Consider the following 15651-nt stretch of genomic DNA (forward strand, 5'->3'; position numbering starts at 1 on the left):
CAGTACTATGGAGGTGGCAGGCATATCAGAAATTGCCATTGTTTACTTAGTGAGTTTGAGGCCAGACTGGGAAACGTGAGACCTTTCTCAAAAAAGTAACAAGTAGGTATGTATACATTTGGCAGCTAAAATTAGGTTGCTAAGTGTGCCAGAGAATAGGCTACAAGCACTTTATAACTTACACAATGTCAACACAAAGCTGAATGTGACTTGTTAAGGCAACAACATTGGTACATGCTATAACTATACTAGTTAGAATTGATTTTTGTCTATATTTTAATGCCTCGTGTATTATAAAGTTCTAAAAAAAATTTATGACTTCTTAATAGCCCCTAAAGGTTTATATAAACTCATGGATTAAAATTTTTGATGTTTTGAGACAGGTTTGTCTGTAACAATCCTGCCTGTTCTGGAACTTGCTTTGTAGGCCAGCCTGGTCTCATACTCACAGAGATCCACCTGCCTCTGCTCCCCAGTGCTGGGATTAAAGGTGTGTGCCACTATGCCTGGCTTCAAAAATCTATTTCTACATGCTTGTAAAATGTGTATTTTTAAATTATCGATAAATACAGGATTTAGCAAAATAAATTGAAGCTAAGCAGTTTATAAATAATCTGAAATAGGTTATTGGGATAAGTATGTTCATTAGTTTGCTTCATTTAATAGGATTGGAACTTCCTTAGCCCAGCAGGTAAATACTTCCTTCTTTCCAAATAAGAGAGGTCTTATTTCTTGCCAGAGAAAACTAAAATACTGTACAGTATGTGTTTCTTATGGTGTATAAAGTAGAAAATATGAAACTTGTGTAAGTTCAGGGGTAGGAATTGTAAGTTAGCACCATAGTAATTTTTTAAACTATGCCATTTTAAAGGTTCTTTTTTAGTTTTATGTTACATTTAGGCAAATATATATTAGTAAATAACAATAAAGTTATTTCCAGTTACAAGTTATAAACTATGTTTAGGTGCCAAAATTGGATTCAGTGGACAGCAATACCAAGATTCAGATCAAAAAATAAGCGAAGCCATTGTGCAAGTGGTACGTCACTGTCACAGTGAAAGAGGTGGAACTGGGTCCTTCTGTCTCGTCCGCAGTTTCTACTTGACCAATGAAGGGTTTTGTTTGTTTGTTTGTTTTCTTTTGAGACAGGGTTTCTCTGTGTAGCTTTGCACCTTTCCTGGATCTCTCTCTGTAGACCAGGCTGGCCTCGAACTCACAGAGATCCGCCTGGCCCTGGCTCTGCCTCCCGAGTGCTGGGATTAAAGGTGTGCACCGCCACCGCCCGGCAGGCCAATAAAGCTTTAAAGGGCACTTAAGGACTAACTCTTAAGAACTGTTCTGGCTTTAGTTACACTGTTTTTTTTTGTTGTTTGCTTGTTTCTGTTTTGTCCAGGCATAAATCCATTCAAATAGGGATGCATGGTAGTTTTCGCTGTCTATACTTTAGCTTTCCACAATTTCAGTTCTTGTGTTCGACCTTGTTCCAAAAACAAAACCCAGAAATTTTCAAAAGAATTAAGAGTTTAAGTAGTTTTATTATAGTTCTATTTTGTTAATCCATGTGCTTATTATTAGTTTATCACTTCAATTTGATCATAAGTATGTGCACCCACCCCCCACACACAAAATTGATACAGCTGTTTTAGGAGTCCATAGGGAAGACGTTCCCTAGAGGAATGTGAATTCAAAAGCAAAACCAGTACCACTTCATACTAGAATACAACTAGTCCTAAGTGTTGAGGGCGTGCGGACGTTAGAGCCCCCGTGGATTTCTGGTAGGGATTGTGTCCCTGCTTTCAGTAATACTGTAGCAGTTTCCCAAAAGCTAAAGATTTCCCACGTGACCAACAATTCTCCTGTGGAAGAGGAATACTCAAGAGAAATGAAAGCACCCACACAAAACTTTGCACAAATGTTTATAGCAACGTTATTTGTGGAAGCAGTACAAATACCCATGTAGTATAACCTAACAATGGAAAAATACATTTTAAAAAAGCTCAGTATTGATGCTACAATATGGGAGGACCTAAACAGCCTAAGTGAAAGAAGACAATCACAAAAGAATATATTTCTTAGCATTTATGAAAGTCCAAAGCAGACATTTCATGGAGATAACACAGGGTTTCTGTTAGTGTGCGACTTTGTCAGGATGACACTCAAATACTAATAGCTCTTAATAAAAAAGAGTTTAAGCTTGGTGGTGGTGGTTCAAGCCTTTAATCCCAGCACTCCAGAGGCCAAGGCAGGCAGTATGAGGCCAGCCTAATCTACAGAGTGAGTTCCAGGACAGCCAGGGCTACACAGAGAAACCTTGTCTTGAAAAAAAACGAAACATTACAGAACTTGGGTTTTGACAAATCAACAGAGGTTCCTATCAGAATGATTCCGACTGGCAGATGAAAGTGGCATTAAGCCAGCTGAACTGATAGATTTAGTGGTTTTTATTGATGGCATTAAAAAAATTGGGGGGGGGGGGGTTTTGCCTGCCATGTGTCTTTGTACCCAGGTGCATGCCTGGTGGCCAGAGATGCCAGCATTAGATACTGGATTCATGGAACTGGAGTTTCAGGAGGTTGTGAGCCACCATGTGGATGCTGGGAAACAAACCCCAGGTTCTCTGGAAGAGTGAGCACTCTTAACCACTGAGTGGTCTCTTCAGGCTCAGGTTTATTTTTCAGATGTCACTCATTAATAGTTATATAGAGGCTGGTACCAGCCAACTCAACAGGTTAAGCTTAATGTTTGAAATTATAATTTTTATATAAATTTTAGCATCTATACTAAAGGTGGCCAAGTAATAGTTCTCTACCCCTTATTTAACAAGGTAAATGTCAGCTTAATTTATTGGCTTACAGTTTAAAAGTTACTTTGAATTTAGGGATTTAAAAAAATCTATAATAGCTTGAACTTTTTATGATTACACATAATTTATTATACTCAATTATATTTATCTTATTTCTCAGTAATTAGTATTTATACATTCATGCTATCTAATCTGGATTTAAAGTGGTCCTATTTAAAAGTAAGTTCTCTCAAATTGCTAAGTGTAAAAATAATAGCCTTTTGTTGTGAACATTTTGGGGTTTTACCATAATTTTTTGTTTACATTCAAGGTTGTGGTATTTTGGACTTGTGATACTTAGTTTTCTTCAAAGGAAGCAGTAAGACCTTTTCCACTTAGCACAAACCCATAAAAAAGAAGTAGCAGTTGCTGAAGGTAGGCTCTAGAAAATAGGTTTGGTAAACTTTAGAATAAAGCATGTTTATGACTGCAACAACTTCAATTCAAAAGTTAGAAATGCGTCATTAGAGTATCGCTTCATGTGAACTAGGATAACCATTTAAAAATGGGAGTAAAAGCCCAGTGACGTGGCGCACACCTGTAATCCCAGCACTGGGAGACAGAGGCAGGCGGATCTCTAAGTTCGAGGCCAGCCTGGGCTACAAAGGGAGTTCCAGAACAGAGAAAGGCTGTCTTGGTGGGTTGGGGAAAAGTGGTAGAATAAGTTTGAGAGGATGGAGGGAAAATTGAATGTCCATACAACAATGAGAGAGTATATATAAGAGTGTAGCCATGGTGAGAATGCCTGGCAGTGTTCCAGAAAGCTAAAGAGAATTATGACCCAGCAACTGACTCTGAAGTATATACTCAAAAGAACTGAAAACAGATGCTCTGGGTTGTAGCTCAGTGGTAGAATATTTACCTAACATACACCAGTCTAGGATTTGATTCCCTCGCACTGAAAAAAAAAAAAAAAAAAAAAAAAAGTGTAACAGAAGACTTGAGCACAAATATCCATAGTACTAGTCACAACAGCAAAAAGAAACAATGCACATGGTCAGATAAGCAAGATGTATTATCCAGGCAGTAGAAAATACTCGGCTATAAAAAAAGATGAAGTATTGGTACATACTGTAACACAGCTGAACCTGAAAAACAACCAAGTGAATAAAGCCAGAATACTGTAGCCAGAAATGGGCTTACAAATGAATTACAAACTGTTGCTGTTCATTATGGGGACAACTGTATAAGAGTTGATTTTAACAGAAGAACCTGCTCTAAAATATTCACTTTTCCTTCAGCAAGAACTTGTGACATAAAATGTGGTTTACCCCAAAGTTGCTAGACTTCTCATATTAAAATTAAATGAATTTAAAATTCCAAATTTAATAGAAAAACTCAACAAAGATAGCTTACACTTCTGACTAACTTGTATTGACCTGCAAGTACAAACAGATCTTGGTGTGGTATTTATAGAATCTTTGTAGTGTTCCCTGCCCTTGTACTCCAGTCATCCTCACACCTGTATGCTCAAGATTGGACTTTGATACTTCATTATCTGACTATCCTGAGATAGCTGTATAATCTGATTATATCATTTAATCCACAAATACAAAATTTAAGGACTTGGGATGTTTGGTAAATCCTAGTTTCTCTGACTACAATTCAAGCCCACCATGGGATTAAATATAGTATCTCAATGCATTTTTTTTGTGTGGGTATGAAATCTCACATTAAAGTCTTCTTTCAAAATGTTGACTTCTTGCTGAGTAATTACTGTCAACTCCTTAAGAGTTAGTGTTAAAGTTTGTGAACATGCATATTTGAAAGCAAAACAAGCCCAAATTTAAAAAAGTGTTGCTACTCTAGTTTGGCCATACTACACATGTTTAGCATGCTCAGGATTCTGGGTTCAATCCCCAGCAACACAGAAATAATCTTGAAAAAATATTTTGCAAAAGAACTAGTTCTGACTATATAAACTGCCATTGAAATGCTCTCAAAAAATAGCATGTATATATAGGTGGGAATGTAACTCAGTGGCCCTGAATTTGATCCTCAGGAAAAGAAACACAAAATAACCCACTACCATATTTAGGAAGGCACAATTTGATAGCAATTTTTCATGAGCTACTTTTCTTTTTTTAAACAAGATCCCAAGAAACTGCCACCTTAATGATTATTTCCCTTTAAATAATTTGAATAAGGTTCAATGCAGTGCAGGTGAAATATTTATATTCTCAGACTTACTAACTTAAGGGTATCTGATAGAATATGAAAACACAAACATTAGAAGAATATGGAGGAAAAGACATTTTCAAAAGAAGAAAGTTCTTTATGGTATTGGGTTAGAAATTAAAAATTTTGATATAAAGGCTTCAAGACTGGGAAATTAAACCTTTTTTGAGGTGACAAGCCTTTACTATCTAAGCCAGAAATTAACTGCAGAAATATGAGCTATGCTATAGTGTGAATCCTGAACATCAAAAAGCAATAGCTAAAGCATTCATTACCAGTAAGGTACAGTGACAACAAATTTAGTAAAACTTAGTTATCTAAACTAAATACTAATCAATACAACTTGTAATTTCTCCTCTTAAAATGTTTGGCTTCACTTTTAAATTTCCTTTTATATATAAATTATGTGGCACTCTTCTGTTACTCAAACTATAATCCTTAAGTCTATAAAAAGTTTGTTTCAGATACTGGCAAAAGCCCATTGTCCCCCTTTTTTCCATTTATGTAGCCCAAACTGGCCTTGAACTGTGTAGCCCAGACTGCTATTGAACTCAAAGCAGCCCTACCTCAGACTCCTGAGCGCTAGGATCACAACTATAAAGCACCATGCCTGGCTCCCTTTTCCTACTTAGAAAAACCACAATTTTGAAAACACTTCCAGCATAGAAATGCTCAATGGTTCATGTACAATTTGAAGCTCCCATCAGAAGTTTCTCATAGAATAACTGCTGTAATTTCATATCATATGGTCAAGTACCCTGTGTGTTTACATATATTTGTCACAAGAGTGAAGACAAGGGATCAAGTTCTGTTGCTGCTCCCTTTGAAGTCCATTATGCTTGCACCTATTAAAATGGGCTGAAGTTCGAATGAGAACACAGATTATGCACATTTGTGCCATCCTTTGTACACTAAAACACAAAATGCTAGAAATAAGAAAGAAAATACTAACAGAAAAATGAAGACGCTATAAAAAATGGAATATTTTAATCTTTTGTTAAAGCTCTAAAATGATAATAAATTCTAACCAAATTGAGGTAGTGACAGACTAGACTAATTTACTCCATGTCTCTCTGAAGTCTTTCGGTCTTTTACCTGCATGTCCCCTCCTCCCCAATTATATGAACATAATTCAATGTAAAATGTGTTATGAAAGAAAAACTATGAGATAGTTCTTAAAAATCTTAATTACCAGATTAAAAAAACTTATAAAATGTACACAATAATTCAATTTTTTTTCTTGGCTAATCATAAATATGTTTTCCTTCACATGTAGGAAATTATAAGGAGGAAAAGGGTATTATATGATACAAACATGAATTGGCTCTGTAACAAAGCCATCTGGGACATAACTAATAGGGAATGACCATAATAAAGTTTAGTGACTAGATATCCTCTTTGAAGATTTTTTATATAAGCTCTGATTCATATTAAATTTTCTGAAAAGTAACTAGCTTCCTTTTCGGACTCAATGAAGCAAAATCTATTTCCATTTTAAATCACATACCAGTGCTATGTGATCAGAAGGATGAGAAACACTAGGTAAGGCCTGGTGGGTGGTAACTTCTTCATGACTAGGTAACGGTATCACCTGTTCAACCTCTAACGCATTTAAGTCAATGAAAATGTAATCTAGACATCCGTGAAAGCCACCAACATAATTTGTGTAAGCAGGTTCACCACAAGCACTTTTCAGTTTGAAAAGGTGTGTGAAAGACATATTGCATCTTTCCTCTTCCCCATTGGAAGCCCAGTCTTCATGATCCTCTGTAATGCTGCCATTGATGACAAAATGATACATTCCTGTTGATGGTGTACTATTAAAGTCTCCACAAAATATAACTGGTATGCCAGGATACAGGTCACATGAAACATGTCTAATGTGAACCAAAGCTACTGCCATTTGAATGAGACGAATGTATCCACCTACAAACAAATGAAATTAATGTAAGTACTTTTTAAAGCCCTCCCTAAAGAGAGGGGGACCCCTCACAAATGATGGTCCCTAAGTAACATTCGACATGTATATGTATGTGCACACATACACATTTTTACATTCAGTGTGTGACAGGTGGGATGTGTCTTGGTGTCTGTGTGGAGATCAGAGGACAATTCACATTGAATTGGTTCTCTTTTCACCATGCAGGTCCCTGGGATTGAACTTAGGCCATCAGGTTTAATGGAGGCACCTTTACCATCTGGGCCCAAGACATTTTTGTAAAAGCAGCTTTAGCTTTTTTTTAGCTTCACCTATAGCATCGGAGTCAAATTCTAGGTAAATGTTTGTATAGGGTTGGGGTGAGGGTACACATCAGGAATCTAAGCTCTGAAGAGGCTGAGGCAGGAGGATTTCAAGTTCTGGGCCAACATATTTCAAAGCTCTATCAAAAGGAAAAAAACCCCAAACCTACAATCAAGATGTGTGTGTGTGTGTGTGTGTGTGTGTGTGTGTGTGTGTGTGTAAGTAAAACAGCTTTAATAACATTAAGTCACTTGTAAAACTAAAAACCTACCTTTTGGGTGCCAGTAGAGATGAGTATTAGCAACACATATCTTTTTAGAAGAGTCCTTTGTAGACTGAAGAACTGAAATCTATAATAGGAAACGACAAGAGTTCAGTCGGTGTCTGCCAATCTACCGAACTTTCTGTTGCTTGAGATGGTTTCTCACTATACAGTCCTGGCTGTTTGGGACACAATGATCTAAATTAGACTGGTCTCAAAATCAGAGATCTACCTGCCTCTTCCAAGTGCTGGGATTAAAGGGCCGATGCCACAACATCCCACCCTCCAGAATGTTTTGTTCTTCAGACAGTAGGCTGAGCCGGGTGGTAGCACACGCCTTTAATCCCAGCACTGGGGAGGCAAAGCCAGGCAGATCTCTGTGAGTTCAAGGCCAGCCTGGTCTACAGCCTGAGATCCAGGTCAGGAATCAAAACTACACAGAGAAACCCTGTGTTTTAAAAAAAAAAAAAAAAAAAAAAAAGACTGTAGGCTGAACTTTTTTATTCCATAGTCCCTTGAAAACTAAGATAATATCTTTTAAATTTGATATTGCAAGGTTTTTTGTTTTCCTCCCCTCGAGACAGGGTTTCTCTGTGTAGCTTTGTGCCTTTCCTGGAACTCACTCTGTAGACCAGGCTGGCCTTGAACTCACAGAGATCCGCCTGGCTCTGCCCCCCGAGTGCTGGGATTGAAGGCGTGCTCCCCCGCCCGGCAGTTTTTCGCTGAGAGGTAGTTCACGCCCTGAACAATAATGCTACCCCAGTCAACTGGCTAAGACTCCTGGGTCATAAGTCTATGAACCAGAGTAAGCATCTCAACAATTTCTCATTTATGAAATAATATCTGTAAAAGAGACCAAAAAGCCAATCATTTTTTTCAGAACAGGTAACAACAGTCATGAAACAGGCCCTAAAACAAGAGGCACTTACACTTGTACCTGCTCTACGGTGCTCCACAACAGTGCGTGGCAAGTACTATCATTTCTGAGTTTCGTGTGTAGCTACCTGGATTGTAAGCACTGAGAAGGTCTCTATTCATCTTGTCCAAGGCAACCTGCGGCGAGGTTAGGCACACTAGGGGTGCTTACTATGTGCTGGATCAATGAACCGGCCACACTGGGGCAAACGTACTTTAAAGAAATGGATCTAGACAGTTTCAATAAATACCAACACCATCCCTCCACTCCGGAAGGCCCCTAAACATGGGTGAATATGAAGAAAACAGGCAGAGCTACTTGACCTGAAGCACAGACGATCTCTGGAGTACCTTCTCCTGCGCTAGTGGGTTCAAAGACAGTTTCTCTAGCAGTTCTTTGTGCAGGGGGTCCGACTCCAAGGCTTCTTGGAAAGAAATGTCGTGTTGGCTAAGGAGGGTAAACTTTGACTTCCGGTAGAAAGTGGCCAGGCCTTCGTGCTGTTTGATTCGAAACACGCCCTCCAGCCCGAAGGCCTCCAGGGCCGGTACCAAGCTGTCGGAGAACACTGCGCGGTCCACCTCCTGCAGACAGATGAGGTCCGCGTTGTAGCCGGTGAGCTCCTTCTGGATCAGGTTCTGGCGGTAGTCAAGCTCCAGGGCGTAGGGGGCACAGTACGGGTACAGGACTGTCCGAGAGAACTCAGTCTGGGCGTACGTGTCTGCCAGGATGTTGTAGGAGACGGTACGGATGAAGGAGTCCTCTGTCACCTTCTTGGTGTACAGATGTCGATGGTCAAAAGTGCAGGTGCCAGGCCCAGCCTCCACCGGACACACGCTTTCCAGCTCTCGGCTTGGCCCGAAGCGCTGCCCATTGCCCGGGGTGCAGCGAAGCTTGAGCCGGAGCCCGATGTCAGCATTGCACGGGGTGTAGACGCGCTCGTCGACACCCGTCTCGGTCCAAGCTGAAGACGGCAAGGAGTGAGACGAGGCCGCGAGGCCGCTGTCCCCGGGCTCTGCCGCACCGGGTCTGACTTCTTTGTACCAGCGGAACACGGAGCTGGCGGAATCCCCAAATTCCAGGCTGAGTTTCGGGCACACCGGGAAGCCAGCCATGATGTAGCGCGGCAACTGCAGCTCGGTGAAGGCCGGCGGGTTGCGCTCCACCTTGTACTTGACATCGCCGATCTGCAGCACCGCGCCGTCCTGCCAGGCATCCACGTTGAGCACATCCTCAGCCACGGCCTCCTCTCGGTAGTACAGCTTCACCACCGGCTCGCAGGCCGCCGCGGCCGGTTCGGGCCCCGCCGCAGCGCAGGCCGCGCCGCCGCCGCTCGCGTGCGCTCGGTTCTTCCTGTTCTTCTTGGCAGCTGCTGCCTTAGCGTGGCCCTTCAGGGCGTTGGTAGCGATCCGGCTGAGGGCCCGGCCCAGAGGCTCGCTCTGGTCGCGCTGCATGTTCTTGTGGCTGCCGTCGGCCAGCGCGAAAGACAGGCTGAGCTTGGGCTCCGAGGGCACACAGCGCACCACAGCGCGCTCCATGGCGCGCACCGTCTCGTCGGTCGCTGCCTCGGCCCGGCTGCACCGCTCCACCACCGACCCGACCCGACGAAGCGCGGCGCGGCCTGGGAGCCTCCACATGAACCTAGCGGCCGACGGGATGAGAGATCCAGAGTCGCCCGGTGGGAAGCCCACACGGAGGAGTGGCCGACACCGGCTCAAGACCCATTCACAACAGGGACTTCCGGTCGGCGGCGAGCAGAAGGCGTGGCGGGAGGAGAAAGCGCGCCGTGTTCCCGACCCGCACTTTCGCCAGACCGGCTTACCGGCTCGTCCCTGTCATAGCCGCTCGTGCCGACATCCCAGCGCCTTGGCGTTGGTGTTCCACATGGGTTACAGGCTAAGAAGGAAGGACGTGTAAAGGTGCCGGAGGGAAATGCCAGACCCCGGCGTTTTGTTGAAAATGCAGGCTGAGGGCCGGAGTGGCAGGCTTACCGAACCGGAAGTGACGTGCTCGTCTCCCAGCAATACTAAGCTTTCGGTCGCTCCTCTTTACGTCTCACCAGCCTGGGTGTGTGAAGGCGTGGGAACCTCGCCTTTCTCCGCAGTTTGGCTGCCCTGCTCCCTGTTTTTCGAGGTGTGGCGGCGGGTTAGGCGCCGAGCCTCTGGTAGTGAGCACTGAGGGCATCTGATTTCCTTAAGCCCCAAGTTGTTGCTTTCGAGGTAGGTGTCGTGTCCGTCGCTTAGAAATATGGAACCCAGAAAGACTGGGTCAAAGCCAGAGAGCATAGTAAATTGACAGAGTCCCGACAGGTTGCCGAAAGCTGTAGAAAATAAAAATACACGAATCGCGTAAAACATTAAGAACTTAAAAAGAAGAACGTGCTTAATTCCTTCCCGTATTACTTTATCTGAAGTTTAAATTTAGCCGAGAGTTTTGCTTTTATTTCTTTCAAAACTCTTTTAATGTATTATTTGTAGACCAAAACGAAATCCTGTCTGACCAGAACAGTGAGCCCAGGGGACAGTAGAAAGTAAGGAAGTCTCATCAACTGTGCTGAACTCAGATTGTCAGGCCTGACAGCAAGCACCTTTAGCCACTGGGCCATTTTGCCAGCCCAAATCTTTTTCCGTGATCTTTTATTTTTCAAGAAGTATTCTGAAGTGTCATATCTTGTGGCAAACTTGTTTTTAATTCACAAGCTTGAAAGTAGTAAGTAAATGCCATGTTTGAAGATTGATTTTTTATGAGATTAATTTATAGCCCTATTTATAAATTTCATAATTGAAACTTGACATTGAGAGATGAAGCAATAATATGATTTTGAAAATGCACTTGGGGGGATGAGGTGAATAGGAATAATTTTATTCATCTATTTTCAATCCATGTCAAGAAACAAGCTAAGGGGTTGGAGATTTAGCTCAGTGGTAGAGCACTTGCCTAGCAAGCTCAAGGCCCTGGGTTAGGTCCTCAGCTCTGGGGAAAAAAAAAAGAAAGAAAGAAAGAGAGAGAGAGAGAGAGAAAAGGAGGGAGGGAGGGAGGGAGAGAGAGAGAGAGGAAAGAAAGAAGGAAGGGAGAGAGAGAAAGAAAGAGAGAAGGAAGAAAGAAAGGAAAGAGAGAGAAAGAAAGAAAGAAAGAAAGGAAAGAAAGAAAGAGAAAGAAAGGAAGGAAGGAAGAAAAAGAAAAAGAAACAAGATAAGGCTCGGGAGGCAGAGCCAGGCAGATCTTTGTGAGTTCAAGGCCAGCCTGAGCTAAACAGAGTGAGATCCAGAACAGGCACCAAAACTACACAGAGAAACCTTGTCTCAACACCCCCCCCCCCCAAAAAAAAAAGAAACAAGCTAAGGGTGGTAGGGTAGTACTTGACTAGCAAGTATGAGAAGTTTTGAAAGTCCACACAGACAGAAAGCCTGCGCTGCTGGCGACACTCAGCACACTCTTGTTTATCATACAAGAATAAGAGTTTAAGTTCGATCCCCAGAACCCAGATATAACGCTCGTCAGGGTGGTATATACTTGTAATCCCAGCTCTGGGAGTGCAAACCAGAGACTTGGGGCTAGCCTAATTATAAGCTCCAGGCCAATGAGAGAGAGACCTTGTCTCAAAAAACAAGGTTGTTATTGCCTTGAGTAAAGATGCTGGAAGTTGACATCTGCCCTCTACATACATGTGCATACATTGACACGCTTTTTTTTTTAAGTTTTAAAAGAAAAGCCTACAAAACTAAGCTAGGCATAGTAGCACATACCTGTAATCCCACCATTCTAGAGGATCATGTGTTCTGGACCAGCCTGGGCTATATATTGCTATCTCAAAATAATAAAACAGCACACAAAAAAACCCATGCTTTTACCAGACAGAATTATATCTACCTATATATTATTAATAAGTCTCCCAATATTCTTATGTGAAGACAGTTTCTTTTTCTTTTTTAGTGTTTTGTTTTGGTTTAGTTTTCTGGACAGGTTTTTGGTTTGGTTTTTGGACAGGATTTCTCTTTGTATCCCTGGCTGGCCTGGATCTCACTCTGTAGACCAGTCTGGCCTCGAACTCACAGAGATCCACCTGCCTCTTTCCTTCCAAATGCTGGGATTAAAGGCATGCACCACCATCTCATGACAACTGGCAGTTAAACATTGCTTATATACTATCTGTATGGTCAAAGTGATACTGTAGTTTTGGGTGATAGCATTCAGAAATTTTGAGTAGTACTTGATATCAATTTGGGTTATTTCCCCCCCATAATTCAAAAGTCAGACTTGTGATAGAGTGCCTACCAGGCACAAGGCACTAGGTTCAATCTCCTGTACTGAAAAAGGGGTGGGGCATTGCATTCAAAATAATTTTTTATTTGCCCTTTCATAAAAATTAAAAGGATCAATTTATCTATTTTGTCTTTCATTCCCAAACCCCTCCCTTCTTTTCTTTCTTTTTCTTTTTCTTTTTTCTCTTTCAGATGGGAGATAGGATTTTACTATGTAGCCCAGGCTAGCCTTGAACTCAAAACTTTCCACTTCAGTTTCCTCAATACTGGCATTACAAATGTACACTATCATGCTAACTAACTTGTTTCTTTTAGGTTTTGTGCTCTTAACACATTTGTGATGCATTATATATGTTATTTATTGTAATATGTATATGTTATGTTATGTAATAGCAATCAAAATTAGTTTGAAGGGCTTCTGTAAAATCTGTCCAAATTTAGCAGCCAGTGAGATGACCTAGAATAGGTAAAAGCACTTGCCACACAAGCCTACAATTTTAGTTTGATCCCTGGAATTCACATAAAGGTGAAAGAAGAAAACAGATCCCACAACCAAATTGTCCTCTGACCTCTATGCAAGCTATGTGATGTGCTTGTTCCCAAAGCACACACAACATGCACACAAAATTAAAAACGTGTGCAAGTTTAGAGCCATATGGAATTCTTAAGCTTACTTCTTTATCCTTCCCTCTAAATTTATCTTGTAAAATCTCTTAGTATCTTCAACATTTCTCTTGTAAAGAAAAAGAAACTTGATGGCCCAGTGGTCAAGAACACTGGCTGCTCTACCAAGAACCAGCTCCACTCTTAATACTCATGTGATGGCTCACCACTGCCTGTAACTCCAGTTCCACAGTATGCAACACCCTCTTTTGGCCTCCACAGGCACAGATGTACTTGCAGGCAAAACACTTATACACATAAAATTTTATTTTAAAGAGGAAACTTGGTATACATATTAGAGGATCACTTTTTTTGGTGTTTTGTTTTGTTTGCTTGCTTTTTGAAACAAGGTCTCTCTGTGTAGTCTTTTTGTCCTGGAACTCTCTGTAGACAGAGTGACCTTGAACTCAAAGCGATCCTCCTGCCTCTACCTTCTGAGTGCTGGGATTAAAGGTGTGTGTTATCACTGCCTGGATTAGTGCTTTGTTTTGTTTTGATATAGGTGTTCACTTAGTCCAGGCTGGCCTCAAACTTGCAGTCCTCCTATGTCAGCTACACAAGTGCTGTAATTACACTGTGTACCTCTAGGCTTAGCCAGAGGATCACATTTTGATGTCTTTTCCGTAAATCCTTTTTAAATAGGCTTTGAAAAATAAGCTCATCTGATTTTTACAAATGGTATTCTTGGACTCAGAACTAGAGTTTCTTACTTCCTCCTGCAGCAGATAGAAACAAATACAGAGACCCATGGCGAGACATTATACCGAGAATAAAAGACCTTGGAACACTCACCCTAAATGGGATAATCTTTGTTAAATTCTTCCTCTCAGGGCCCAGGGAGCCCTGCAGAAAAGGGGTACAAAGAGTGTAAGAGCCAGAGTAGATGGAGAACTCCAAAGAATCAAAGCCTTCTACACACAACAGGACTAGTACACATATGAATTCATAGAGATTGAGACATCATGAACAGGGCCTGCACAGGTCTGCACCAGGTGGGGTCCTAGAGTTGAAAAGAGAATTGGACACATGTTCCCCTCCCTAACCCAGAAAGCTATTTCCAATTGATAACCATTTGCAAATATAAAAAAAAAAAGTTTTCTTCAAGGGAATATCACTGGAAAACAAACTGCCCTAAAGGGTGGGCTGCATGCCCAGCAATAAATGGCCAACAGAAAACAAACTCAACAGGATCATTGGCAGTTCCTTGTCTCATAATGTCATATCAGGGCTTCAATTAGTTTGCCTTATTTTTTCTTTTTAATATACATTTGAGCTGAGGATCAAACCCAGGGCCTTGCGCTTGCTGGGCAAGTGCTCTACCACTGAGCTACATCCCCAGCCCCTGCTTTGTCCTATTCTTACGCATTAGATTTCATTTTATCTTATTTTAGTATTATCCCGTAGAAGCCTGTTTGTTTTTCTAATGAGAGACAGGAAGAGGGTGGATGGGAATGAGAGGAGAGGTGGGGAGGAACTAGGGTGAGTAGAGGAGGGGAAACTAATCAGGATATATGAAGGGGGGAAGCTATTTTCAATAAAAGGGAAAAGTCTAAAACTATATAAGGAAAAGAGCTTTGCCAGGCCTGGTGGTGCACGCCTTTAGTCCCAGCAGAGCCAGGCGGATCTCTGAGAGTTCGAGGCTAACCTGGGCTACAGAGCAAGTCCCAGGACGGCCTCCAAAACTACACAGAGAAACCCTGTCTCAGAAAAAAAAAACACAAAAACTCACTCAGGGATTCCTTTACTCCTCACATTTGTGAGTTCCTCAACGATTGGATCAGGGCCATTGGTGTGATAATATTTGAATTAAGAATCTGGGAAGTGAAACCTTTCCTTAACTGAGACAATAGGTTTGCTGGGTTTGGTTTTGTTTTGTTTTGTTTTTCATTTTTATTTTTCTGTGTAGCATTTGGAGCCTGTCCTGGAACTCACTCTGTAGACCAGGCTGGCCTCAAACTCAGAGAGATCCACCTGCCTCCTGAGTGCTGGGATCAAAGGCATGTGCCACCACCGCCCGGCTGGTTTGCTGGGTTTGAAAAAAAAAAATCAGCTGAGATTAACAACAAACAAGCATCATTAGGTGAAATCTCTGGGAAATACTTCCTCAGGGTCAGCACACAGAATCTCTGGGAAAGGGAGCCAAGACTATATGTATAGCTAAATGTGTTAATATGTAAATGTCACCCATGCAGTACTGGTTTTGGTAGCATGAAAACTGCAGGATTGAAGGGGTCATAGAAAAGAGCTGAGACTTGGCACCACAAGGCAAGGTTGGAGTCCCTGGAGGGA

General features: G+C 41.7%; 1 protein-coding gene across 2 annotated transcripts in view; it reads right to left on the reverse strand.

Annotated features, from left to right (window-relative positions):
* Window positions 1-10350, reverse strand: part of Pde12 (phosphodiesterase 12) — an 86186-nt gene extending 75836 nt beyond the window's left edge. Inside the window, exons 1-3 of one of the 2 annotated variants that reach the window (XM_036198945.1) lie at window positions 8764-10345; window positions 7534-7612; window positions 5992-6946 (exon numbers count right to left, since the gene is read on the reverse strand). In XM_036198945.1, the coding sequence (XP_036054838.1) occupies window positions 6504-6946; window positions 7534-7612; window positions 8764-10074 (1833 nt within the window). In that variant the 5' untranslated portion in view covers window positions 10075-10345 and the 3' untranslated portion in view covers window positions 5992-6503. Of the gene's footprint in view, window positions 1-5991; window positions 6947-7533; window positions 7613-8763 lie in introns of those variants that run through there. The other variant, XM_036198946.1, reaches the window with a different exon arrangement.
* Window positions 10351-15651: the final 5301 nt, after the last annotated feature.

This window comes from Onychomys torridus, chromosome 9 (assembly GCF_903995425.1).
Source record: "Onychomys torridus chromosome 9, mOncTor1.1, whole genome shotgun sequence".
Taxonomy (NCBI): Eukaryota; Metazoa; Chordata; class Mammalia; order Rodentia; family Cricetidae; genus Onychomys; species Onychomys torridus.